Source organism: Phlebotomus papatasi, chromosome 3 (genome assembly GCF_024763615.1).
Source record: "Phlebotomus papatasi isolate M1 chromosome 3, Ppap_2.1, whole genome shotgun sequence".
Taxonomy (NCBI): domain Eukaryota; kingdom Metazoa; phylum Arthropoda; class Insecta; order Diptera; family Psychodidae; genus Phlebotomus; species Phlebotomus papatasi.
In genome coordinates, this window is record NC_077224.1 from 39,288,667 (window position 1) to 39,315,864 (window position 27,198).

The following is a 27,198-nucleotide window of genomic DNA, read 5'->3' on the forward strand; positions in this document are numbered from 1 at the left end:
GTCGCTGGCGTCTTTTAAGAGAATTTTACAGTTTTGCCGGCAATTTGTTTACAATTTCATCTTGCAGAGAGGAAAATGATCAGTTTTTTTGTGCGTATAAAATCTGCTAAATATTGATATGTGAATATAGAAAAAATATTCAAAGTGATAGAAATAGAACCATAAAATTCATATTGTGTAAAGTAAATTATGAGGACAAAAGGTATATAATTGTTCTGTTAAAAAAAAACATGTTCATTCGTGTTTTCCGGTTTCATTTGAACAGAGGGTGCAAGTGTAAATCAGAGAGTTATGGTTTTTCAGGACAATCTGTCCTTCCGGTGAGTGTCGGATTTTTTTTTTATCAAATCAATCAAATTCTATGAATCAAACACACAATTTCACCAAAGCTTTCGACTTCGACACTTATTTGTGTCTTCCTCAGTGGTTCTTCTTTGGTCTTCTTTAAGATTTTTGTCACTTCCTCTACTTCCTCTCCTTATGCATCAATTTTTGAATTTGGTTAGGAGCGAATTTTCTTTTTTCATTTATACAGTAGACTCTCTCTCAATCGGGAATATGGGGCAAAATGTCATCCGGTTTAGCGATAGAATTGAGCGTCAAAGCCTTTGTAAATTCCACAAAAAGCGCTCAATTATAAAGAATCACGATAAAATAGGAAAAACTACACCGAATTTGAGCAAATTAGCTTCATAATTAAACGTAAAAATTGTCAACAAAATTTGTCGCCCGATTGAAAAAGAGCCGATTGAGTGAGAGTCTTATGCCGGCTTCAGACTGGAGGTTGAGCCCAGTTCCCGAAGGTCTGAAAAATCTAAATAACAAGCAATTTTATTGATTTTTCAAAATCTAATGGATCATTTGCCTTTAATATCCAATTCTAAACAACAATTTCCTAAAAAATTATGCCTGATAAGGAATTAGAGGAGTTAAGCCAGATGGCTAAGCCTTAGGTCTGAAGCCCGTATTACTGTAATAGAAGTGAGTATACTTATAGAAAAATTTTAAAAATTAAAATATTAGGAAAGAAGCTTTTTATAATGAAAATTAGTAATGAACATATTTTTCTTGAATGAATTTTTATTACAAAAAATGTATTACATTTCCTTGGAAGGTTTAGTTTAGTTAGAGAGCCATGCACACTAGAAAAAATAAAAGGATTCTTACATTCTTGGAATCTTCAAAAGTAAAAGCATAATAATGGAGCTCAGAGGCAAAATTGAACATATCCTATGCTTTAGCCATAGAATATGTTCAATTTTGCGTCTAAGCTCCACAATTTTGATGCTTGAAAAAATATACACTAAGAAATTAATGCTGTGGAGAGGAGAGTGGAACATCTTGATAGACAATTTTCCAAAAAAAAAAAATATAATAGTACCTTCTGAAAGCATTTCAAAGCCGAAAAAGATGTGTCCCAATCACATGAGATGCTAATGTTTCATTATTGCATCTTTTTTTTTTAGAAATTTTTGTAGACACAAAGTCTAACGGCGTTATCACACTTGCACATTAAAATTTTAATGTGATTCACATTATTTGTCGCTTGTGAGCATCCAAATATGTTATTTGTATCTTTGAGTCACTTAATATTTAGGGTTTTACTATTTATTGATAAAGAAGTGGACTTGGCCTGCAAAAATAAGTTTAAATTTACCTAAAGCATAAATATTTTTCACATTAAAAAATTTAAGAGAAAATCGCATTAATTTTTCGCATTAAGGGCAGAATCACATCGACAGTAAAATGCTCATCGTCACCGTCAAAGCCCTCACCGTATTTCGTTAATTTACGTATTTTCATTATAATTCTTACGCAAGTTCTCAATTACCGTGTTACATTATCTCATACTCGGTGACACTAGGTGAAAATCAGTTTCCCCTAGTAAAAAATCCTAGTTTTTTTTTGCTCACCGTTTATCGCATTTTCGTTTTATTAATTCAATTTTCTTATACTATTTTCACCAAATGCCATCGAGTATGAGATAAAGCAATACGGTAATTGAGAATTTGCGTAAGAATTGCAATGAAAATGCGTAAATTAACGAAATACGGTGAGGGCTTTGACGGTGACGGTGAGCATTTTACTGTCAATGTGATTCTGCCCTAATGCTATAAATCAATTTATATAAAATTTTGCGGGACAAGTCTACTTTTTTATCAACAAATAGATCAAATTTAGAATATAAAATGATTCAAACACACAAATTACACATTTGGACTCTCACCAGCGACAATTATTGTGAATCATATTAAAATTTTAATGTGCAAGTGTGATAGCACAGTAAGTCTAAGATAAAAATTGAAATTAAGTCATACCGGAAGGCAGTAACAAGGAACATTTTTTTTTAGAAATTTTGAGACGATTTTTTGTGACACATTTGAAACTATTACACTTTCTAAGGGCCTCGACAGACCTGAGGATTAGCCGAGAGACGGCTTAGCGTAATTATATTCCAAACAATGATTAAACTTCATTTCCATAATTTTCCACTAAGTCGTCTCTCGGCTTAAGTCGTAAGTGTGTCTAGGACATAAGCCTTTCAATTTAAGCTTGATTTACGTGAAATTTGTTGTGTTTAGTTCAAATTCTAATTATAATTTAATAATAATAAAATAACTAATTGTAGTATTTCTCTTTCTCTTTCCATATTACTATTGATGATTACAATTCGATGAAACAAGATGAGAAGAAGCAGAAAACCCAAAACCGAGATACACTTCTATTTCGCGGAGTGTGATGGATAACACAGAAAAAATACATATTTTGTAACTTTTCATATGAGGAAAATGCCACAAGAGTGACAAAGTATATTAGCTAAAGCATTCAAAAATAAGAATCATTTTAAAGACACACTAGTGAATATATTTAGGATCTCATCGTTCCCATCACAGTAGTAATCTCTAACGGATGATGGGATGATTTCGCCAGAACAGAAGGTAAGAGATTTTGATTTAAAACTTTTCGTTTTGCTCGTTTTGCTACTCGTTCTTGCATAGAGTAAGATAACATAAAACAGAAATGATCACAATAAAACCCTCTCACGATTCCCGGAGTAATAGAAAATTATCTGGCGACAGGACATTCAACCGATTTTAGCAATTATGTATTCGTTGGAAAGGTCTTTGAATTCCCGACAAGTTTGAACTTATATATTTCATGCAGTTTTGAACCGGAAATGATATACAGTAGACTCTCTCTCAATTGGGCATTTGGGGCAAAATGTCATCCGGTTTATCGGTAGATTTGGGTATCAAAGCCTTTATAAATTCCACAAAAAGCGCTCAATTATAAAGAATCACGATAAAATAGGAAGAACTACAGCGAATTTGAGCGAATTAGCTTCATAATTAAACGTGAAAATTGTCAACAAAACTTTTCGCCCGATTGAAAAAGATCCGATTGGGCTAGAGTCTACTGTAGTAATTTACCGATAATGGGAAAATTTCACAATTTTAACCAATCGGCCAAGCATTAAGATACGACACTTTTAGTCAACTTTGAAAAGTATCTCCAATGATCCTTTTATTTTTTCTAGTTTCTAATATTTGTTCCAATTTCATTCTTTAAGAATACTTATTCTATAAAAAAAATGATCTCAATGGCTTAGATGGATAAATCATTTGACTTATTCGATTATTCCTAAATTAAACTAAATTTATTGGATTTGATCGAAGTTGTGGACAATTCATGCAGTGGTTTTTCCACATTTTTCTCTCTGTGAAGCGCTTTAAGCAGCTAGAACATTCATATGGTGTTTCCCCAGTATGAACTCTCATGTGGATCTTTCGATTTCCAGCTTGAGTGAATATTTTGCCACAAAAGTTGCATGGATATTTCTTGGCTAGAGTGTGAATGTTCCTATGTCGAATCAAATGAGCATTCTGTTTGAAGGACTTCGAACAAATCTCACAAACGAATGGTCTTTCAACAAAATGAATACTTTCATGTTGGGCATAGGCTTCCAGTGAATTGAGTTGTTCTCGGCAGAAGCGACATTTGAAAATTGTCATTTCAGGATGCATTTTCAGATGTTCATAGTGAGCATTTCGTCCTTCTGTTGCAACATTGCAAATTCTGCATCGGAAATAGTGATGTAGTTCTTTGTGTGTTACATCCTGATGCACCAACTTCATGTGTTTCTTCAAAGTATGCTGAGAAATAAAGGTTTCTTTGCAAATGCTGCAAGGGACACGAACTCTATTCTCCAAATGGACATTTTCATGAATTCTCAGTCTCTGACTATTGGAAAATTTCCTTCCGCAGGCATTGCAGAGGAAATTGAGAAATTTCCTATGAACACTATTAACATGTTGTCTTATGTTTTGTTTCGCAATGAAGGACTTGTTGCAGTGTCCACAGAAATAGGGTCCAGGCAAGATTGGGAAGTACTGTCGATGATCTACTTTGGGTTCCTTCGGAGGTTTTTCTTTTCTTGGTCGTCCTCGTTTTCGTTTGACAGGAATTTCATTCTTGTCTTTGTCATTATCGTTTTTCTTCGCATCTCTTGTTTTTCTCATTTTGTAGGTTTTCCGTTTTTTAGCATCATCCTTGCGGGATTTCTTTGATGAATCTTTTGCCTCTTCTGAGCTTCCAGCAGTAACAAGAACCATTTCAAATGTTTGTGAATGCATTCTATTATCTTCTTCACTTTCTAATTTTGTAATAATATTCTTGCTGTCCAAGTCATTATCTTTAAAAGCATCCTCAGATTCATATGCCTCAAATGAATTAAAATCACAATTATCTTCATCCAGTTCATCTAAATATTTTCTGTATGCATTTTTGCAGAGGATCTTGAATTCCCAAAGACTTTCTAGTTTATTTTTACAACTACCGCAAATAAATCTTAGCCAGTTGTTGTGAATATTCTGAAAGAGATACAGATTTTTAGGATAAATAGTATATCTATTGCCATATTAAAAGATTTACCTCAGAATTGGTAACTGCTTGAAGTTTTCCTTGCAGATGACCAAATTCCTCCGTCCACGTATCCACGAGATGTTGAGTACTTTCGCAAATTTGACACTTTTCATTAATTTTTCTACTTAGAGAACTCATTTTTAATTGCAGGAAATTTGTCTGTTTATTAAAATATATTATGGAATGTCGAGATTCTTCTGGTTTTTACAAAATAAAGACAAACACATCAACAAATCAACATTATGTCTCTTGGACTTTAGTTCTCAATTAATACGCTTGTGTCGCTGTTATCACTTAGGATTCTTTAAACTTGGACCAGAAGCAGAAGCAACAGTTTTACGGCGTTTATCACACTTGCACATTAAAATTTTAATGTGATTCACATTAATTGTCGCTTGTAAGCTTCCAAATATGTTATTTGTGTCTTTGAGTCACTTAATATTTGGGGTTTTTCTATTTATTGATAAAGAAGTGGACTTGGCCTGCAAAAGTAAATTTAAATTTACCTAAAGCATAAATATTTTTCACATTAAAAAATTAAAGAGAAAATCGCATTAATTTTTCGCATTAATGCTATAAATCAATTTATATCAAATTTTGCGGGCCAAGTCTACCTTTTTATCAACAAATAGATCAAATTTAGAATATAAAATGATTCAAACACACAAATTACACATTTGGACTCTCACCAGCAACAATTAATGTGAATCATATTAAAATTTTAATGTGCAAGTGTGATAACACAGTTAAAGAGGGTAGTCGTGTTTGAAAATTGTTGTAAATGGATATGGTCCTTCGGTCCTTTTATGACCAAATTGAGTGTTTTGTGAGATCCATATTATATGTATAGTGTTGCGGCATTCGCATTACTTGTTAGAGCCTTGACAGACCTGAGGATTAGCCGAGAGACGGCTTAGCGTAATTATATTAGAAATAATGGTCAAACTGCATTTCCATCATTTTCCACTAAGTTGTCTCTCGGCTTAAGTCGTAAGTATGTCTAGGGCATTATATTCTGCCTTTACTTCTTGCTTCCTCGCAAAAATCTTCAAGTTAAAAAATATTTGATGTGTTATGTTATGATAGCATATCACATTTTATTTTTGTTTTTGAAATTAGTTTCTAACAAAAATTGCGATAAAAGGACATAAGTAATACATCGCATCCCTGTTACGATCCCTATTACGTGTGAACCTTGCTTGATGTGAGGTAAGGTTTGCATGATTGAGTGGCATTATACATTCAAGAAAATTCAAATACACAGTAAAAAAAATGTGTAAAATTTTACTACTGTAATGACTATAACAGTGCAAAATCGACCATTTTAGTTGTTTAATTTAAAAATGCTTAAAAAATGCACAACATTTTGGTAATTTATTGTCACGTGATTGAAAATTAAGACTATTATAGTTAAAACATTTTCAACAATGTTGTTTAATTTGAAAATGTGTAAAATTTTAGCACTATAATAGTATGAAATCGTTTTTTTGTCACTGATCAAAAATTAACACTATTATAGTTTGATCATAATTTTTAACACTATTATAGTGTGAAGCCTTGTGTATTTCAACCAATTTTTTTGAATTTTTAAACAAAAGTTGTTGAATTTTTAAACAAAAGTTGTGTAAAAATTGTTGAATTTCCAATTAAGACTTATACTTCAGTCGAGATGCTTTTCATTGGGCAAAAGTCATATAGAACATTAAATATTTATATGCATAATAAGTATATCGTGAAGATCCGAGCATCAGATGTAATCATTTCGCATTAGGGGGGATCCTGAGTACAGGAAAAACCAATAAAAATGTCTAAAAAGGCAAAAAAATCAAAATCTTCGAAATGAAAAGAAAATTCAACAATAAACAGTATTCAACAATTTTTGAATTTACACATAAAAATTCAACAATATTTAAATTCAACAATTCCAAATTCAACATCTTGAAATTCAACAACTTTAAATTAAACAATTTTAAATTAAACACTTTTTTAAACACTTTATTGAACACTTTAACCCTTTAAGGACGAGAAGATCAAAAATTGAGGGTCAGAAAAAATCATTTTTTTTATAACCTTTTAGAGCAAAATACAACTTTAGAAAGCCGTAGGAAAAGCTTCATTTTTGGGTCACTGGGGTCACTGGTGATCCAATCGTCCTTAAAGCGTTAAAGACGATTGGGTCACCGGTGACCTAAAAATGAAATTTCTCCTACGGTCGTCTAAAGTTGTGTATTGATTTAAAAAGTCAGAAAAAGTGATTTTTTCTGACCTTCTCGTCCTTAATGGTGTCTACACACTAGAAGCAATTTTCGTCAAAAATTACCTTTTTTAAAAAAATTCTGACGTTTCTGCTTAAGGATAGGGTTGTAAATGTCCTAATTCAAAACCATTTCCAGACACTTTAACTTTGACAGAAGATTCAACACTTTAAGTTCATATTTTTTCTGAAGAGAATTACATAAATTTACTCATTGACTCTTCTAGAATGTTACTGTTTAGTAAAAATTCTTTAGATATAATTTGAAAACTTTTTAAACACAAGAAAAATACGCGAGCGTAAAATGCTTCTATTGGAAACATATTACAGTAGAGTTTCGCTATAGTCCATATTTGGTTTCAAATTTGACACTTGGGTCGCACTGTCCATGTAATTTTTTAAAATTATCAACGATTTTTAGTATTGAAATTGCTCGACGGCTTCCACTTTCTTTGCGATTGTGGTACTTGTCCTTGCTCTCTTCATTGTGGATCACAATTATCACAACTACTTAATAAAGTTTGCCAAAAATATTAAAATAATTATGCATGTCGCATACTAAAAAACATAACCTAACTTAAAATCAGTGTTTTGAAATCAACGGTCGATAAATTGTGGACTATAGAACGATGGCCTATAGCGAGACTCTACTGTAATCCAAATGGAGACAAGGGAAAGTTTCTAATTGGAGACAAACAGTATAAGTGAAACCGCGACGAAAGGCTTCCAAAACCTTCTTGAGTGCAGGATTTGTTCTTATTCCTGGTCTTTTCTCCTTTCCCATCTAAAACAATAAGAAAATCTCTCTAAAATAATCATATTTCCGGGGTTTACTATTGAAGCATTTGCAGACACTTCGGAAAAACCCTTTTTGTTCACGAAATAGGTAATTATTTCATTTGAAAGCTTCACGTATCGTTAACAATAAAGATTAGCACTTAATTTAACTAAAATTAGCCAGGAATATGACATAAATATTAAACAAAACGAATAAACAATAATCACCTCATTGTGTTTTTCATTGGAAAACATGGTCGATCGATGAAAACTTCGATGATCAAAAGGTACACTTTTAATTTTTCTGAGAAATTAACAAATTAAAATTTGTGAATATGAATGGATTTTCGCTTTATTTGGAGCAATATTAACTAAATAATGAAACTGAGGTATAGAAAATATATTAATATAGTAATTTAGTACTGTATTTATCAAGAAAGCAATAACGTTTCCATTTGGAGTAGCGAAAAATTTCCATTTGGAGCAGATTTTGAATTAGCTTAATTTACCCTAGGGGAAATTTTCTTTAAAAACGCATTTTTTAAAGAAATTGCTCCTAGTGTGTAAAGGCATTAAAGGGTTAAAAATTTTATTGGATAACACCCTACACAAGATGTCTAATAGATTTGAAACAAGAGAAAGTGCTGCCTTATCAAAAATCTTTTAATGACCCTAATAACATTATAATTGAAAAATACGTTATTTTGTTGAAAGGTCAGTTTTTCTAAGGTTGAACCTGGATAAACGAGATTCGTCATTAGCATTTTTTTTTAAATAACCTACCCATAATTATAAATTATTTCCCGAATGTTATGCTGAAAACCCATAAACCTGTGAAATTTAGTTTAATAAAGTTTAAAAATTAGTTTGATAAGATGCTTATTTTTGTAATCAGGAAGCAATGTTATTTTCTGCATATGGATGATGAAAAACCGACTCAAAAAATGTAAAAAAAAAAATTTAATGTGACAATCTTAAGTCAAGTCTGAAGCAAACTTAATGCTGCAACATAATTGATTTTATTAAACTTGAGAGCAATTTATACAGTGATTTTCCCAATTTTTTCTTTCTGTGAAGGGCTTTAGGCAGCTGGTACATTTATATAGAGGTTCTCCGGTATGAACTTTCATGTGAATCTTCCGATTACCAGCCTGTGTGAATATTCTATCACAGAAATTGCAAGGATATTTCTTAGCTAAAGTGTGAATGTTCCTATGCCGAATCAAATGAGCATTCTGCTTGAAAGATTTCGAACAAATCTCACAGATGTATGGTCTTTCAACAAAATGAATATTTTCATGTTGAGCATAGGCTTCCAATGAATTCAGGTTTTCGCTGCAAAAGCGACATTTGAAAATTGTCATTTCAGGATGCATTTTCAGATGTTCGTAGTGAGCATTTCTTCCTTTTGTTGGAACATTGCATATTGTGCATCGGAAATAGTGGTGTAGTTCTTTGTGTGTTACATCCTGATGCACCAACTTCATGTGCTTCTTCAGAGTGAGCTGAGAAATGAAGGTTTCTTTGCAAATGCTGCAAGGAATACGAATTCTATTCTCTTGATGGATAATCTCATGAACTCTCAATCTCTGACTACTGGAAAATTTCTTTCCACAGGAATTACAGAGGAAACTAAGAAATTTCCTATGAACAGTATTAACATGATGTCTCATGTTTGCTTTCCGATTGAAGGACTTGTTGCAGTGTCCACAGAAATAGGGTCCAGGCAATTTTGGGAAGTATTTGCGAGGATCTATTTTAGATTCCACCAGAGGTTTTTCTTTTCGTGGTCGTCCTCGCTTTCGCTTAACAGTGATTCCATTTTTATCATTGTCGTTCCTCTTTTTCTTCGGTTCCTTTTTCGGTTTTCTAACATCTTTTGCCTCTTCTGAGCTTCCTGCAGTAACAAGAACCATTTCAAATGATTGTGGATGTATTTTATAATCATCAGTTTCCAATTTTGTAATAATATTCTTGTTATCCAAATCATTATTGGTATTAATTTCCTCAGATCCATATGCCCCAAATGAACTGTAATTACAATTATTTTCATCCAATTCGTCTAAATATTTTCTGTATGCATTTTTACAGAGAATCTTGAATTTCCAAAGACTTTCTAGTGTATTTGTACAGCCACCGCAAATGAATCTTAGCCAATTTTTATGGATATTCTGAAAGAAAGAAACAGATTTTTAAGATAAATTTAATAAAATTTATACTGGTCTGGTTTAGTTATTCTTTAAAAGACCTACCTCAGAATTGGTAACTGCTTGAAGTTTTACTTGAACATGATCAAATTCCTCTGTCCACGTATCCGCGAGATGATGAGTGCTTTCGCATATTTGGCACTTTTCTTCAATTTTTCTACTTACAGAATTCATTTTAGTTGCAGGAAATTTGTCTTTTTGTTGAAAATTATGGAATGTAGAGATTCTTCTGGTTTTGCAAAATACACAAAACACATCAACAAATCAACATCATCTGTCTATTGGACTTTAGTTCTCAATTAATACGCTTGTGTCGCTTTTATTCATTAAGGACGGAATTTCTCTATATGATTTTCAAATTTCGTCGACTCCAAAGAAGACTATTGTAAATCTGTAAATCTACTTACAAAACAGTATAAAAAAAGATAGGTGTGATTATGAAAAGGAATCACACCTAATAATATCATTGGATACAGAAACTTTAAATCTACATACAGCATAATATTTTAAGTTGATTAGGTTATTCCTGCAAAAGGTCAAAATAAAAAATTGAAAATCATGTACCGAATTATGGCCTCTACACATTGGGACCAATTTTCGTCAAAAATTGCTTTTTGAAGGAAATTTAATGCAGTGCTGCAGGTGGAAGCGTCAAAATTTTGTCAAAAATGACATTTTTGATAAAAATTACTCCCAATGTGTAGAGGCCTTTATAGAGGTTTTGCCCACAATTTTACTGTAAAGTAAATTGTTGTGACGCATTTTGTGCATCACAACTCGGTTTTCAAATATTCATGATCGCGCTGGTTCTTTCGTGAAATATCAAGAAGAGACATGATAGATCATGTCTAGCGCCACGAGAGTTTTTCTATCCAATTAGTCCTTACGAAATTTATAGCCCATAGACAAAGTAACACCTTGAAGCCATTAGGCAGGTGTGTTCGTAAAATCACGATGGGCGAGATACGAGTGACCAAAAAGGGGGTGCATTTGTTGGCTTAAGCAAACAAAGGCACCCTCTATTCCTGGAGAACTCCTAAAGTGGGTGATCTATGGTGACAAGCTTTTAAGATTACTTTCTCTTCGAGACGGTCGTAAAATTAGAGCTCGCGCCAAGAAACTCATAAAATCCTGAAAAGAAATGGGGACAAGGATGGCAAACGATCAAAAAGGTGTGGTGATCCTCGGTCATCTCAATTAAGCACCCCCTTTCTTAAGGATATAGAAAGTGTTGGAGAAAACTCTAGAGATAGCGAAAGTGGATAGTTGAATATTTTAATAGGCACTTAACGATCGTCTCCAGACGATCGTTATCTAGAGGTTCGTCCTGAATCACTAATTGGACACCTTCCCATGGGAAATAATGTCGAATAGAATTAGGGTGCGAGTGGAGGATTTTAGTATAAAAAGGGTAGCTAGATTTAAGAGGTTGGTTCCGTCACTGTGTAAACGTAGCCCATGCCATTGGGTAGTGTAACAATCTTCCTTAATAAAAAATGTAGCAACTCAAAAAAATAGTGTAATTGAGGAAACAACATCAACTGGATCCAGAGGCAACAAGGTGGCCTCAGTTGGTGTCACCACAAAATAGTTTAAAAAAATAGCGTTAACCAAATATATTCAATGCCTAAGTATGATAAAAGCTAGTGATAAAAATAGATCATATTCAAGGGGGATATATTAGGGTTGGAAGTGATGTACGGTTGAAAATGAAGTGCTTGGAAGTCTTTGGAAGTGGAAGTGCCCGAATTTTTTTCTTTTTCTGTCTTTTCTGCCTAATTCCATATTTTTCAGACTACGCTAATTTTAGTTATGATTTTTAATTCGAACGGCAGTGTAATTTGAAAAGGTCTGTTTTGACATTTTACAAGTTCGGTTATGACAATGAAATGCAGCAAATATGCTCAAATTTATTACAGTTTAATTTGTCTTGTAATTTTTCCGAGGAAATATTCTGCTGAATAATAGTTTTCTTTAATTTTTACAGTTATTTCAAATTCATTAGTTGCTCAAAAATAATGACATAGCTATTGCAATTGACTTTGAATCAATTTGATATATTTTTTTTTAAATAATTTACCGTAATATGTATTGGATGATTGCATAAATCCGTGGGACTTTTTCGCAAATGTAGTTAAGGGGTATCCCATAGAACACATCCACCATTTTTTTTTGTTTACGTTTTTGCATATGCTGGAAGGGTTTTAGTGTATTACGTCTCTTCAAAAGTATTTTTCAAAAAGGTCGATTTGTGCTTTTGAGAACTTTTACAAAATTAGACACGAAAAGGAACATTTGTAATATTTAATGTTTGCGTAATTTTGAATAAATCTAAGTGATGGACTTCTGTAAAAGAAACATTTTGGAGGTTTATTTAGATCGTGTCCTTGCTCTAAAGATGATTAAAAGTGGCTTTGAAAATTTCGAAATAGGGATTTTTTCTTCGAAATATCAATTCCATTTTAAACGGTCTCTAATACTGATGGCTATATTGTGAGTATCCTAATGGAAGAAATTTTTTCGATAACAATTGAAGAGATTATTAAAATGTTGGAAAATAATTCTGGAGAAATTTCTCTAATACAACAGTAACGGAAAAGGTCCTGCAAAAAATAGCCAAGCTTGTAGCAAAAGTTAATTAGCAATCACTAAAAACCTTTCCCAAGGGTGCAAATCGTTTCAATTTTAAAGAATTTTGAAACCAGGGAAGAATCAAGCTTAATAAAATGTGAAGATACATCTGAAGTGCTGAATTAGTTGTTGCACTCGTAGTTTTGGACTCTTACAGACTTTCCAGCTCAATTTCAATAATTATTACAAAAAATGACAATACATTTTTTTTTAGATGTTCTATTTTCCAAAAGTAGCTTCACTGGTCTCTTAGGAAAATTCAAAATATGTTGATACCCCTTCGTAAAACAAAGATAATATTAAATTACTGGAAGTATGCAAGAATATCTGTCGCTAGAAATTAAAAAAATAAACAAAATTTAGAAATATGCGGAATAATGGATTTCTTGAGATATTTTTTAATGTTTACTTAATTAGATTTTTCATAAGATTAAATAAATTATTGATTAGTAAATGTAAGAAGAAGAAGTGCATGAAGTGCAGGAAATGCTGAAGGTATTGCAGCATTTTCGAGAGTGTTGCGAAATTTTGGAAGTGCACAGGGCTATTCCCATGCAAATTGTGGAAGTGCCTGGAAGTGGTGTACACATTTTCACCCTAATATCTCCCCCTTGATCATATTATTATTATTTATTATTTATTGTGCTTACACTCGAGTCCTTTTCAAGTAATTTTATATTTTGCGTTTATGCGGCCATCGCCGTCCTAGCGTTGATGACCAACCTCCGGAGTGAAAACGGTGGAAAACTCCTTCACAGGTTGTATATGCCAATCATTCGTAGAATGCATAATTTACAATTCTTTCTTTTATGACATAACAACATATCCTAGACACTGTTATGCAAAATTTAACTTTATATCGGACTTCGAGGGATACAGTAGACTCTTTCTCAATTGGACATTTGGGGCAAAATGTCATCCGAATTATCGAGTGATTTAGGCGTCAAAGTCATTGTAAATTCCACAAAAAGTGCTCAATTATAAAGAATCACGATAAAATAAGAGGAACTACAGCGAATAATTTGAGCAAATTTGCTTCAAAATCAAGCGTGAAAATTGTCAAAAAAATTTTTTCGCCCGATTGAAAAAGAGCCAATTTGAAAGAGAGTCCACTGTAATTAGCGCGACTTAAAATTTTTATACAATTTTGTGTTGTTGCTACTAAGTTTAGTAATAATAATAATAATAATAATATGTATTGTTGGTGATATTATGTGAGCAAACTCGGATTGCATGAAAATTCGATTTGGAACTTAAGATGAGAGATATTATACAGCAATGTGAAATCAAATTTCTGAAAAATTGCAAATTTTTTATTTAAATCAAAATAATCTAGGTCGATGTTGTAAATGAACTGACAGAAAGACGATTGTGGGTGGAACATAGACCAGAATCTCTTCCACAGCCATATAGCAGGCATTTGGCCATGTGACGTACTACGACAATATCAAAGAATAATTGAATTTTGTAAGAACATTATTTTAAACCTTTTTTTTTATTGAGTAAAAGTGGTTAAATTAGTACCTGTGTATTTTTGCAACGTTATTGTGGGACAAATCTTTTTTTTTACACTAAATCGGACAGATGGCATAATCTGAGCAAAAAATTATTTAGACGAAATAATACAGTGAGTGTCAATAGTTGTTGCCTAATGTATATTTGAGAAACTAAATGGAAAAAATGTAGAAAAAATTACCTTTCCAAATTTTTCTTTTTTCAAATACAGTAGACTCTTTCTCAATCGGGAATATGGGGCAAAATGTCATCCGGTTTAGCGATAGAATTGAGCGTCAAAGCCTTTGTAAATTCCACAAAAAGCATTCAATTATAAAGAATCACGATAAAATAGGAAGAACTACAGCGAATTGGATCGAATTAGCTTCATAATTAAACGTGAAAATTGTCAACAAAATTTGTCGCCCGATTGAGCGAGAGTCTACTGTAAGTTCCTTGTAATCCGTACAGGGTTTAAGGTTACAGGGTTATAGAGGTTAATATAAATTAACAAAAAATACATTATTTCTTGTTGTTTATCATCACTTTTATATGACTATATTGGCCATTGAAAAGTTTGGAAATATACAAACTCAACACTTTCCTCTCAAATGACATAAACTCAAAGTATAGAGGAAAGTGCCCATGCTTGAGACTTTTGGAAGCTTCGTAATGACTAAATTTTTCCTATGTTTCTCAATAAACGGGACTCCGCAATATATTTTAAAAACTGGCCACTTTCCCATAGTTTTTAAAATATGGTTGCGATGAGTCACATATATATTTTGAAATTTAGAAAATTTAGTCATTACGAAGCTTCCAAAAGTATCAAGCATGGGCACTTTCCCCTAACGGGTTTACATTAAATTGGTTGCAGGTTTTGACCATTTTGAATTACTTTTTCATCGATGAGGCAACAAATCTTTGATTTGAACCTTTGAAAAACAATTATTTTTTATATGAAATAAAATTATTTATTTTTTTTAATATATTGGTAAAATCTACGGATTACAGGGAACTCATTTGCAAAAAGAAAAATTTGAAAGTAATTCTTTTTATCATTTTTTCCACTTAGTTTGTCAAACATACAATAGGCAACAAACTATTGACACCCACGGTAGCTATAGCCTCTACAATTGTGCCAAAATAATCATCAAAATCGGTTGAGCTAGAGTCGAGATAATTTCGACTGTGGCGCCCCTAGCGTTGATCCTACGAAGCTCAAATGTTCTAGAAAGTTGTAGCGCTTTGCGAGACCTTTAATCTATTTTATTGAATTTGATAGCAACTCATACAATGATTTTCCCAATTTTTTCTTTCTGTGAAGGGCTTTAGGCAGCTGGTGCATTTATATAGAGGTTCTCCGGTATGAACTTTCATGTGAATCTTCCGATTTCCAGCTTGTGTAAATATTCTATCACAGAAATTGCAAGGATATTTCTTAGCTAAAGTATGAATGTTCCTATGCCGAATCAAATGAGCATTCTGCTTGAAAGATTTCGAACAAATCTCACAGATGTATGGTCTTTCAACAAAATGAATATTTTCATGTTCGGCATAGGCTTCCAGTGAATTGAATTCTTCACTGCAGAAGCGACATTTGAAAATTGTCACTTCAGGATGCATTTTCAGATGTTCATAGTGAGCATTTCTTCCTTTTGTTGGAACATTGCAAATTCTGCATCGGAAATAGTGATGCAATTCCTTGTGTGCCACATCCTGATGCACTAGCCTCATATGTTTCTTTAGAGTTCGCGGACCGATGAAGGTTTCTTTGCAAATGCTGCAGGGGACACGAACTCTATTCTCTTGATGGATATACTCATGAATTTTCAGTTTTTGACTACTCGAGAATCTCTTCCCACAGGCATTGCAGAGGAATTTGAGAAATCTCCTATGAACGTTGTTAATATGCTCTGTTATGTTCGCTTTTTTAACGAAGGATTTGTTGCAGTGTCCACAGAAATAGGGTCCAGGCAGGATTGGAAAGAATTTGCGAGGATATAATTTGGGTTCCTTCGGTGGTTTTTCCTTCCTTGGTCGTCCTGGCTTTCGCTTAAGAGGAATTTTATTTCTATCTTTGTCATTCTTCTTATTCTTCCTTGCCTTTATGTCCTTTATTTTGTAGGTTTCGGGTTTTCGAACATCTTCCCTGTGGTATTTCTTCAATAAATCTTTAGGTTCTTCTGAGCTTCCTGCAGTAACAAGAACCATTTCAAATGATTGTGGATGTATTTTATAATCATCAGTTTCCAATTTTGTAATAATATTCTTGTTATCCAAATCATTATTGGTATTAATGTCCTCAGATCCATATGCCCCAAATGAACTGTAATTACAATTATTTTCATCCAGTTCATCTAAATATTTTCTGTATGCATTTTTGCAGAGTATCTTGAATTCCCAAAGACTTTCTAGTTTATTTGTACAGTCACCGCAAATGAATCTCAGCCAATTGCTATGGATATTCTGAAAGATGCAGATTTTTAAAAGTCTACTGTCTTGGTTAATTATTTTTTAGAATTTTTACCTCAGAATTGGTAACTGCTTGAAGTTTTACTTGAACATGATCAAATTCCTCTGTCCATGTATCCACGAGATGTTCAGTGGTTCCGCAAATTTGGCACTTTTCTTCAATTTTTCTACTTATAGAATTCATTTTAGTTGCAGAAAATTTGTCTGTTTATTGAAAATTATGGAATATAAGACATTTTTCTGTTTCTACGTAGTGTAAACTGTAAACACAAACACACATCAACAAATCAACATTATGTCTGCATGTCTCTAGAACATCAGTTCTCAATTAACACGCTTGTGTCGCTTTCGGCACTGAGAATTTCGCTTAGAATCTTTCATGGCTATAAAAAATAACAGAACATGCAACTGAGATTTGGAACAAAAAAATAACGTGTTAAGGTCCTTGGAAGACTTACGACTTAAGCCAAGACACGGCTTAGTGGAAAATGATGAAAAAGTAGTCTCCTAAGTCTACTAATCTCTAATCATTATTTAGAATATAATTACGTTAAGTCGTCTCTTGGCTAAACCTTAATCCTCAGGTCTGTCCAAGGATCTACTCGGCTTTAGACGCTCTATCTATGACAAACGGGGTGGCAAAGCATCCCATTTTTTGCGAAGATGCTCGAACTCTTGTCTTAAGAATATACGAAAACTGAAAATTTATGGAAATTTGAAGAACAAAAGAATTGGCCGAAATTGCAAACTGACCGAAATTTGATACACTTACCTTAAATGAATTGATTCCTGCTTAATAACTTTGGATTTAACTCTTTCGCGTCATTAGGGTCATATATGACCCGGGGAAAAAACAATTTTTTTTGACTATTTACATTAATTGAAATCTATCGGTTTGTGCACGACATCATAATAGAAAGATGTAAGATTCTTGGCTAATTTTCTCAAGACTCCAGATATTCAGGAAAAGAAAATATTTGAGATCAAACATCACTAATTTCGAACTTTGTGAAATGACTTTTCTTTTTCAAAATTTTTTATATTAATTTATTTTTTTCAGCAAAAAGTTCTTTAGAAACACAAAATAGAATATCCAAAGATTGTATATTTCATATTTTGATATAATAAACTACTCTCAATTTTCCAGAAAAGCGTGTAGAATTTTCCGGGTCATATATGACCCTATGGTCCCCAAGGGTAACAGTGTTTTCGTCCCAAATCTATAGCGAAATGTAGTTGGGACATTGTTTTTCTTCGTGAAATGCAGGTGGGACATCTTGCTCCTGGACATTTCATCTTATATCTGATGAATTATAACATATTTTGCAATATTTTAGAGTATTCTGCAAGCATCTGATATTGTGCAATTGTATTGTGTGTGAATAAATATGTGGATAAGTTTATTTTTGCCAAATACCACTCAAAATATTGTGACAGTGACTGTTCAAGGGATTTCCAGGAAGATTCCTTGAACACCAGGAGTACAGTGTTCATCAAGACAATCCAGTTTGCCATGGTTTTAGCCAAATTAACAACTTTAAGCAAAAAAAAACTCTTAGACAGCCCGTGATATAGATTTTGAAAATGGTAAATACACTTCCCTTGAGGACAACAGGGTCATATATGACCCGGGGTTTTTCCGAGTTTTCACGCAATGGAAAATTTTTATCCTCTCAGAACTATTATATTTGATCATAAAGCATTAGGAAAAACTCAATTTTACATGAATTCATCTGCTGAATAAAAGTGGGACGCGAAAGAGTTAATTCCAAGAGATTTCTAAGTGTTTCTAAAAAAAATTAAAAAATTGATTCCTGCTTAATAACTTTGGATTTAGTTCCAAGAGATATCTATAAGTGTTTCCAAAAAAATTAAAAAAAAGATTCCTGCTTAATAACTTTGGATTTAATTTCAAGAGATATCTAAGTATTTCCAAAAAAATTTAAAAAAAATGATTCTATTGAAATAACAGAAGGATTTTCAACCGATAGCGAAGGAAGATGATCGAACAAGTCTAAATCAATTCCATTTCAACTGATTGCGAACCGGTAATTTAGCTAATTAATTCTAAATCATTATTATTAATTTGTAAAACTCTTATCTATTTTATTGATTTTTTTTGGGCACTTCATACAGTGATTTTCCCATTCCTTTCTTTTAGTGAAGTATTTCAGGCAGCTGGAGCATTCATATGGAGGTCTTCCAGTATGAACTTTCATGTGGATCTTTCGATTACCAGCTTGTGTGAATATTCTGTCACAGAAATTGCAAGGATATTTCTTGGCTAGAGTGTGCATGTTTATATGTCGGATCAAATGAGTATTCTGTTTGAAAGATTTCGAACAAATCTCACAGATGTATGGTCTTTCAACAAAATGAATATTTTCATGTTGGGCATAGGCTTCCAGTGAATTGAGTTCTTTGGGGCAGAAGCGACATTTGAAAATTGTCACTTCAGGATGACCTTTCAGATGTTCATAGTGAGCATTTCTTCCCCTTGTTCCAACATTGCAAATGTTGCAGCGGTGATAGTGATTCATTTCCCTTTGTGTTGCATCATAATGCACGATCCTCATATGTTTCCTCATGTTATCCTTGGAAGTAAAGAGTTTTTTGCAAATGCCGCAAGGGACACAAAGTCTATTCTCCAAATGAATGCTCTCATGTCTCTTTAGAAACGTACTTTTTGAGAATATTTTTCCACAGACAGTACAGAGATAATTGCGATTTTCTTTGTGAATACTGTCTTTGCTTTCACCTTTTTCTCTAGACTTGGACGAATGTAAGAAAAGCTCTTCCCAAGACTCTTCCATGTTTAGATCTTCATCCGAATCTTCTATTTTGAAGTCATCTTTTGGAAGCAAAGGATCTGTTATTTGATTGTTAACTTCTGGAGTTGAGTTTTCCTCGAAGAGATTGTCCACTTGAAAAATTGCAAGAGGTGAAGCTGGAGGACGAGGTTTGATCAGTCCTGCACGGCGTTTCTCATTGTATTTTTCTATATTAGTCTTCTTCTTCTTCCTAGGCATTTTTATCAAACTACTGAAGATTACTTCAGAAAATAAACACACGACTTGTCAATAGTTTACTTTATGCTGCAATTAAAAAATGAGTAATTTTATATATTTTGGAACTTTTCGTCATATTTCCCATACTTACTAAATCAATTTCTTTATTGCAGGTAACTGTTTAGTGTAGTCTTATGATTTAATATCCGAATTGTTGATATGAAAAACACATTCCATGTTTACTAAAACTCTTAAGTACTAAGAGCGACACTAGTGTATTAATTAAGAACTAGAGCAGCTGATGTTTTTTATGTTTAACCTATGATTTCCGAGCGGGGAAATCAGAAAGTTGAAAATAAAGAAGACTTCTTGCTTCTTTCGATGTCCACTTTATGCCCAACGCACAATAACTTTTGTTTAGTAAACATGTTATTGACATTTCAATGAGAGTGAGTGAGATCTAGATCTAGTCATCTCGCTCATTCTCATGGGAAATTTTGAAAACATGTTTATAAACAAAAGTTATTGTGCGTAGGTCATTATTCTGTTCAAAATTGTGTTTTTACATCTTATATAACATTTGAGCCACTGCTAAAGATCTCTGTGATTCAATAGTAAGAATAATGAGATCATTTCCTTGTAGTTCTTTAATGCAGAGCTGTTCAATGACGTCATTTTTTGATACCAAATTGGAGGGTCAGTTTCTTTGAGCTCGTATACACCTAAGTTCATATTAGGTGAGATTCTTAACAATCTCACCTACTATAATCCTAACAAAATTTCATGTCATCCGATCGCGCTCAAACTTGGCCAAAATGTGTTTCGCCACTTCCTGATTCCGAATATATATGTGGCTATTTTACGTTCCCGGCCGGCCGCTCTTTGGAGCTTAATAGCTCCTAAACTAAAAAAGATATCGACTTGCGGTTTTCGGCAAAGGTTATATATCGGGTGAAAATTGCAACATGGTGCATTGACCCCCCACCCTTCCTTCCGCCATATTGAAGACCCCCCTTTTTTGTTTTCTCAATAGCTCCGCCCCTATGGCATCGAGCGGGCTCAAATTTTAGTATGTTATAGCTGGGCCTTAGAGCTTTCCATCACAATACCAAACTTAAGGTCCCCCGACCCCCCTGACCCGACCTATAAGGGTCCAAAAAAAATTTCTTAAAATGTCCATAACTCCGGTTCTAATTGTCAGAATTTAAAAAATGAGGGCTTTTTGGAAAGCTCTCGTGAAATTCCACTTCCCCTTCTGACATCGCAAGTTCATAAAACCACCGCTAGGGGCGCTATTATTAAAAAGAAAATTTTTAAATCTTATAAGTTAAATAACTCCAAAATTCCATTGTGCATCGGGCTGAAATTTTAGTATGTTGTAGCCGTTGATTATACCTATCAAACAAAAAAAACCTTAAGTCGATCTAAAACCCCTGACCCGAGCTATAAGGGGTCAAAGTTCGAACATTGACCGGCCTCTATCTCCGGTTCTAACTAACATAGCGACCTTAAATTTTACCTTTTTGGTTTCGTCTCGATGAGCACTTTCAGATGGAAGTTCAAAAAGTCACCACAGGTGGCGCTGCGATAGCGTCAAAATTCATCGAAATTCAAAGTCACTTTTCTCAAAAACGGCATTGTGCAAGTTAATGAAATTTTAGTATGTTGTAGTCCAGTCTAGGACGTTTCCAAAATGGTGCAAATGTGCGCTGTGGTTAAAACAGAACCGGAGATATGAGGGGTCAAAGTTCACAAAATTCAAAAAATCATATCTCCGGTTCTATGTGACCGATTTTGATGAATGAGGGCTTAAACGAAAGATCTCACCAAATGCTACAACTTTCTAAAATATGTGAACTTCGTGGGACCAACACCAGGGGCGCCACAGTCGAAAAACCAATTTCAATATCACATAACCCCAATTATCTCGACTGTCGCTGAACCGATTTTGATGATTACTTCGACATAATTGTAGAGCATATTTGTCTCTACATTTCGTCCATACATCATTTTCCACTCAGACTACGCTATCACTCCGATTTTGCCGTTTAAGTGTGAAAAAATTGATTTTTCCCATAATAACGCTTTGAAATCACTCAGATGCCAATTTGACTGCCTCTACTCCACAAAGACACTTAAAATATGGTTTTAAATGGAAAGTCCAACAAAATACAACAATTCTTTGATATAGTTGAAGTTCAACAAATGACTACTTGGGGCACTCTGGATGAAAAAACAAGTTAAGAAACAAAAAACCTCGCTTATCTTGGCTTCTGAGTAATCGATGAGATCATGTTCTATAGGAAAATTATAGAGTACATTCTGGTCTACATTTCACCCATATATCACTTTTGTGCCAGTTCATCCAAATCCTTGATATTTTGGTTTAAATACAAAATTTGTATAATTTCACGAATTTGATTCAAGATAACTGAATGGCGACTCACAATTTCAGCTCTAAATCGAATTTGCATGCACTCCGAGTTAGCTCACGTTAAGAATCTCACCTACATAAGCCGGTTAGGATTATCTGTCCCTTTTTTCTCTGAAGAGAATTACATAAATTTGCTCCTTGACTCTTCTAGAATGTTACTGTTTAGTGAAAATTCTTTAAATATATTTTGGAAACTTCTTAAATGCAAGAAAAATACAAGAGTGCAAAATGCTTCTATTTTAAACAAATTAATCCAAATGGAGACAAAGGAAATATTCTAATTGGAGACAAACAGTGTAAGTGAAACCGTGACGAAAGGCTTCCAAAACCTTGTTGAGTTGCTCTTGAGGGTAGGATTTGTACTTATTCCTGGTCTTTTCTCCTTTCCCATCTAAAACAATAAGAAAATCTCTCCAAAAAATCATATTTCCGGGGTTTCCTATTGAAGCATTTGCAGACACTTCAGAAAAACCCTTTTTGTTCACGAAATAGGTAATTATTTCATTTCAGAACTTCACGTACTATTAACAATAAAGATTAGCACTTAATTTAACCAAAATTAGCCAGGAATATGACATAAATATAATATTAAACAAAACGAATAAACAATAATCACCTCATTGTGTTTTTCATTGGAAAATATGGTCGATCGATGAAAACTTCGATGGTGAAAAGGTACACTTTTAATTTTTCTGAGAAATTAACAAATTAAAATTTGTGAATATGAATGGATTTTCGCTTTATTTGGAGCAAAATTAATTAAATAATGAAACTGTGGTATAGAAAATATATAAATATAATAATTTAGTACTGTGTTTATCATGAAAACAATGATGTTTCCATTTGGAATAGAGAAAAATTTCCATTTGGAGCAAGTTTTGAATGAGCTTAATTTACCCTAACGTGATTTTTTGGCTCGGATTTGTTTTTTTTTTTTTTTAATTGAGGATCCAAGTGCCAAAATCGACGCAAGCGTATTAATTGAGAACTAAAACCCAAGAGACAGCTGATGTTGATTTGTTGATGCGTTGGTCTTTGATTTCGAAGATAGTCGGCATTCTTATTAGTATTATTTATAAACATATAATTTTTCTGCAATAATAATGAGCTCTGTAAATAGAAAATTTAAAGAAAATTGCCAAATATGCGAAAGTACTCGACATCTCGTGGATACGTGGACAGAGGAATTTGGTCATCTGCAAGGAAAACTTCAAGCAGTTACCAATTCTGAGGTAGGTTTTTTAATATGGCAATAGATTTATTATTTATCCTAAAAATCTGTATCTCTTTTAGAATATTCACAACAACTGGCTAAGATTTATTTGCGGTAGTTGTAAAAATAAACTAGAAAGCCTTTGGGAATTCAAGATCCTCTGCAAAAATGCATACAGAAAATATTTAGATGAACTGGATGAAGATAATTGTGATTTTAATTCATTTGGGGCGTATGAATCTGAGGATGCTTTTAAAGATAATGACTTGGATAGCAAGAATATTATTACAAAATTAGAAAGTGAAGAAGATAATAGAATGCATTCACAAACATTTGAAATGGTTCTTGTTCCCGAAGAAGGCTCAGAAGACGCAAAAAATTCAGTGGAAAAATATCTCAAAGAAGATGATGTTAAAGAAGTGAAAACTTCTGAAGTAAATAAAACGAAAGAACCAAAGAAAAAGAAGGGTAAAAAAAGTCGAAAACGAGGGCAATCAAGAAAACAAAAACATTCGAAGGAATCGAAAGTAGATCCTAGACAATACTTCCCAATCTTGCCAGGACCCTATTTTTGCGGACACTGCAACAAATCCTTTGTCAGGAAAGCAAACGTAAGACAGCATATTATTACTGTTCATAGGGAATTTCTCAAATTCCTCTGCAATGCCTGTGGAAGGAAATTCTCAAGTCGCTATAAACTGAGTCTTCATGAGAGTGTCCATGTGGAGAATAGAGTTCGTGTCCCCTGCAATATTTGCAAAGAAACTTTCATCACTCCGTTTACTCTGAAGAGGCACATCAAATTGATGCATGAAAACGTGACGCAAAGAGAATTGAATCATTACTTCCGTTGTAAAATATGCAATGTTGCAACAGAAGGACGAAATGCTCACTATGAACATCTGAAAATGCATCCTGAAGTGACAATTTTCAAATGTCGCTTCTGCCGCAAAGAACTCAATTCACTGGAAGCCTATGCCCAACATGAAAATATTCATTTTGTTGAAAGACCATACATCTGTGAGATTTGTTCGAAATCCTTCAAACAGAATACTCATTTGACACGGCATATGAACATTCACACTCTAGCCAAGAAATATCCTTGCAATTTCTGTGGTAAAATATTCACTCAAGCTAGTAACCGGAAGACTCATTTGAGAATTCATACCGGAGAACCTGCATTTGAATGCATCAACTGTCTAAAGCGCTTTGCAGAGAGAAAAGAGTGGAAAAATCACTGTAAAAGTTGTCCAAAAGTTTAGTAAGTTTTGCAGAAATTCTTACTCTTGGCGTGGAAGAGAGAGGTTACCCCCAAAGAAGCGAACTGAGTTTTTCGGCAAAAGAACCTACCTTTTGACTCTTCACTGAGAAGCAGAAAATAAAAGTGAATTGTACGAAAGTCCTCTACATTTATGCAATTTTTATTGACGCGGAAAATGTGAAAATCATTTCTCACGAAGAGTAAAATCTTTTTTATGCATCACATTTACATTTTTCTGAAATCGGAATATGGATTCACATACTTATCTTCGATGCTGGAATAGGGGAGACCGGGGATATTTGGGACAGGGGTAGTGTGGGACGAGGCGATTTTTTCATTAATTACACTGTGCAACAGTGATTTTGTCTCTGGGTTCTCATGCTATTTTTTCTATTGCTAGGGTCAAATGATTTACAAAAATATTTATCATTTTGATTTCATTTGGTTTTTGCGCCTGGAATCTAGGCAAAACCGTTTTTGCCGTTTTTTGATTACTCGGGTGTCTATATCTCCGATTCTGCTGAACCGATTTATTTCTTAAAATGGGAACATTTGTTCTCCCTTAATAATAATAATAATGCTGGCACAACATTCCATGAAGGAACTAGGCCTTCCCGCAAGGGGATTTCTAGACATGCATTATTATTTTTTTCTTGTACGGGATGAGATTGTCAGTCCCATGCCCGTGGAATCAAGTGTAGTGAAGCTCACCGGATGCAATTCGAAATTCGAACACCTTTAACGCCAGAAAAATTCCTCGTGACCTAAAGGGGATTCGAACTCGGGACACTTGCATCATAGAGCGAGTGCTATACTACTTGACCCATTTCCATTGAGTGTCCTTGTTCTCCCTTACATGCCCGCTAATCCTTTGGATAGATGGAGTTCGTGCAACTGACACCAGGGGCGCTGTAGTCTCATATATGTCAGAAAACATGGGAAAATCGAACTTTTTAGCAACTTTAATCAAAAATATCTCGAAAACTAGGACTGTCCCTAACAATCTGTTTTACGGGTTTGATAGAGAATTACATTAGCCACACTTTCATATATGTACAACTTTTCTCTCAGATTGTTTTCTAACCTCGTAATTGAGGTTCAAACGAAAATCGAGCACTTAAACAATGAGAACGGTACTACAATCCAAAATGAAGGAGAAAATACTTCTTGAACACTCCCATGGTATTTTTTTATATATTAAAAAGGTGCAAGTGCCTCTGAAGGACACAAAATTTAAAAAAAATGGTACAAACTGAAAAAGTCACAAATCGAAAAATTCAAAATTCAATTCCAAGGTAAAAAAGATAGCGGCTCAAATTTTTTTCTATAGATAGTCTCCATAGGTCTTCTTCTATATCGTAAGTTGCTCAGAATTCGAACAAGGAATTTAGAAAATAAAAAATATCGAAATTTTTAGCCTTATTTTTGAAATACAGTAGACTCTCTCAAATTCGGGCATATGGGAGCGAAATGTCAGCCGAATTAGTCAGAAATTCGGGTGACAAACTTTTTGAAATGCAACGATTTTTTATTCATGTGCATATAGATATTGAGTTTACACACTCATATATAACGTAAATTGCATGAAAATCCCTCAATAATGCAAAATCACATCAAAACTAAGACAAACCATGCCAAATTTTATATTGAGCATATATGATTAATTTGATAATCATAATCAAACTTGAAAAATGACAACAAACTTTTTTCAAATGTAACCGCTGCCCGAATTAAAAAGTAGCCCGATCTTAAAAGAGCCGAATTTGCGAGAGTACTGTATTTTCCTTGCAGAATATAACAATTATTACCTATTCCAAAAATTGATGCACTGGTGAATATTTTCTAAATAATTTGGATTTTTTGAATATGAATCCGCTATCTATTTGTAGAATTTCATTAAAGTTCTTTTCTCCAGAAATCCTTTTATTAAAAATGGCCACTTGGGGTAAAAAGTAACAAAAGGTATAGAGCAAAAAGTAACAAAAAAGCCAAGCAATTTCTGATGTCTCACAGCGAAAAGGAACGTCATTGCCAAGTCTCGCCGCTTGTTGTTTGCATTGGTCAAACGATTTACAGTCTTTTGTGTATCTTTTTCTAAAATAGCTTGAAAAGCGCTTTTCTCGTTTTCTCACTTTTCTCGCAGAGATAACGGTGTTTTACAAAGGTGTAGATGAATAAATTTTCTATGAAAATATGTCCTCTATGTATTTTTTTTTTTCAATTTTACGGAAGCCCGTAATGAAGCGAATCTAAATATGATAATACCCAATGTCTGGTACTATTTGCCCCAGCACTTTTGAGAATAGTCACAAAATTACCTTTTAAAAATTGGCTGGATAAACGTATTTCCTTACAAAATAGCGGAAAATTACTTTCACAAAGTTGTAGAGCGGTAAAATTCCTATAAAACTGCGGTAATTAGAAATTTTTGAAGCGCTGAAGTCTTGTAAAAAAATAAAATATCCGTTTTGTGACTTTTTGCCCCAGTCTCCCCTATACTTTAATTTTTTTGTGGAAATTA

The 27,198-nt window shown here is 33.5% G+C and overlaps 5 protein-coding genes across 8 annotated transcripts; 1 reads left to right on the forward strand and 4 right to left on the reverse strand.

Moving 5' to 3' along the window:
- Nucleotides 1-66: 66 nt before the first annotated feature.
- Nucleotides 67-24,901, forward strand: LOC129805607 (zinc finger protein OZF-like). Of its 3 annotated transcripts, XM_055853644.1 has the most exons (4): nt 67-202; nt 266-320; nt 2,685-2,939; nt 23,497-24,735. In XM_055853644.1, the coding sequence occupies exons 3-4, from the start codon at nt 2,919-2,921 to the stop codon at nt 24,676-24,678; spliced, it is 1,203 nt and encodes a 400-aa protein (XP_055709619.1). In that variant the 5' UTR covers nt 67-202; nt 266-320; nt 2,685-2,918; the 3' UTR covers nt 24,679-24,735. The 3 variants fall into 3 exon arrangements, with proteins under 3 accessions (XP_055709619.1, XP_055709620.1, XP_055709618.1); XM_055853645.1 differs by having other exon boundaries at nt 67-320; XM_055853643.1 differs by lacking the exons at nt 67-202; nt 266-320; nt 2,685-2,939 and adding an exon at nt 23,146-23,435 and having other exon boundaries at nt 23,497-24,901.
- On the reverse strand, nt 3,489-5,195 carry LOC129805604 (zinc finger protein 501-like). The gene is made up of 2 exons (XM_055853639.1): nt 4,933-5,195; nt 3,489-4,871 (listed from the first exon to the last, which is right to left on the reverse strand). The coding sequence occupies exons 1-2, from the start codon at nt 5,059-5,061 to the stop codon at nt 3,648-3,650; spliced, it is 1,353 nt and encodes a 450-aa protein (XP_055709614.1). The 5' UTR covers nt 5,062-5,195; the 3' UTR covers nt 3,489-3,647.
- Nucleotides 8,914-10,446, reverse strand: LOC129805608 (zinc finger protein OZF-like). The gene is made up of 2 exons (XM_055853646.1): nt 10,207-10,446; nt 8,914-10,125 (listed from the first exon to the last, which is right to left on the reverse strand). Exons 1-2 carry the CDS (start codon nt 10,333-10,335, stop codon nt 8,977-8,979), a joined length of 1,278 nt encoding a protein of 425 aa, XP_055709621.1. The 5' UTR covers nt 10,336-10,446; the 3' UTR covers nt 8,914-8,976.
- Nucleotides 15,238-17,159, reverse strand: LOC129805606 (zinc finger protein 501-like). Its single transcript, XM_055853641.1, has 2 exons — nt 16,817-17,159; nt 15,238-16,755 (listed from the first exon to the last, which is right to left on the reverse strand). The coding sequence occupies exons 1-2, from the start codon at nt 16,943-16,945 to the stop codon at nt 15,556-15,558; spliced, it is 1,329 nt and encodes a 442-aa protein (XP_055709616.1). The 5' UTR covers nt 16,946-17,159; the 3' UTR covers nt 15,238-15,555.
- LOC129805625 (zinc finger protein 480-like) lies at nt 18,648-20,041 on the reverse strand. Of its 2 annotated transcripts, none has more exons than XM_055853668.1 (2): nt 19,917-20,041; nt 18,648-19,856 (listed from the first exon to the last, which is right to left on the reverse strand). In XM_055853668.1, exon 2 carries the CDS (start codon nt 19,788-19,790, stop codon nt 18,843-18,845), a length of 948 nt encoding a protein of 315 aa, XP_055709643.1. In that variant the 5' UTR covers nt 19,791-19,856; nt 19,917-20,041; the 3' UTR covers nt 18,648-18,842. The 2 variants fall into 2 exon arrangements, with proteins under 2 accessions (XP_055709643.1, XP_055709642.1); XM_055853667.1 differs by having other exon boundaries at nt 19,921-20,026.
- Nucleotides 24,902-27,198: the final 2,297 nt, after the last annotated feature.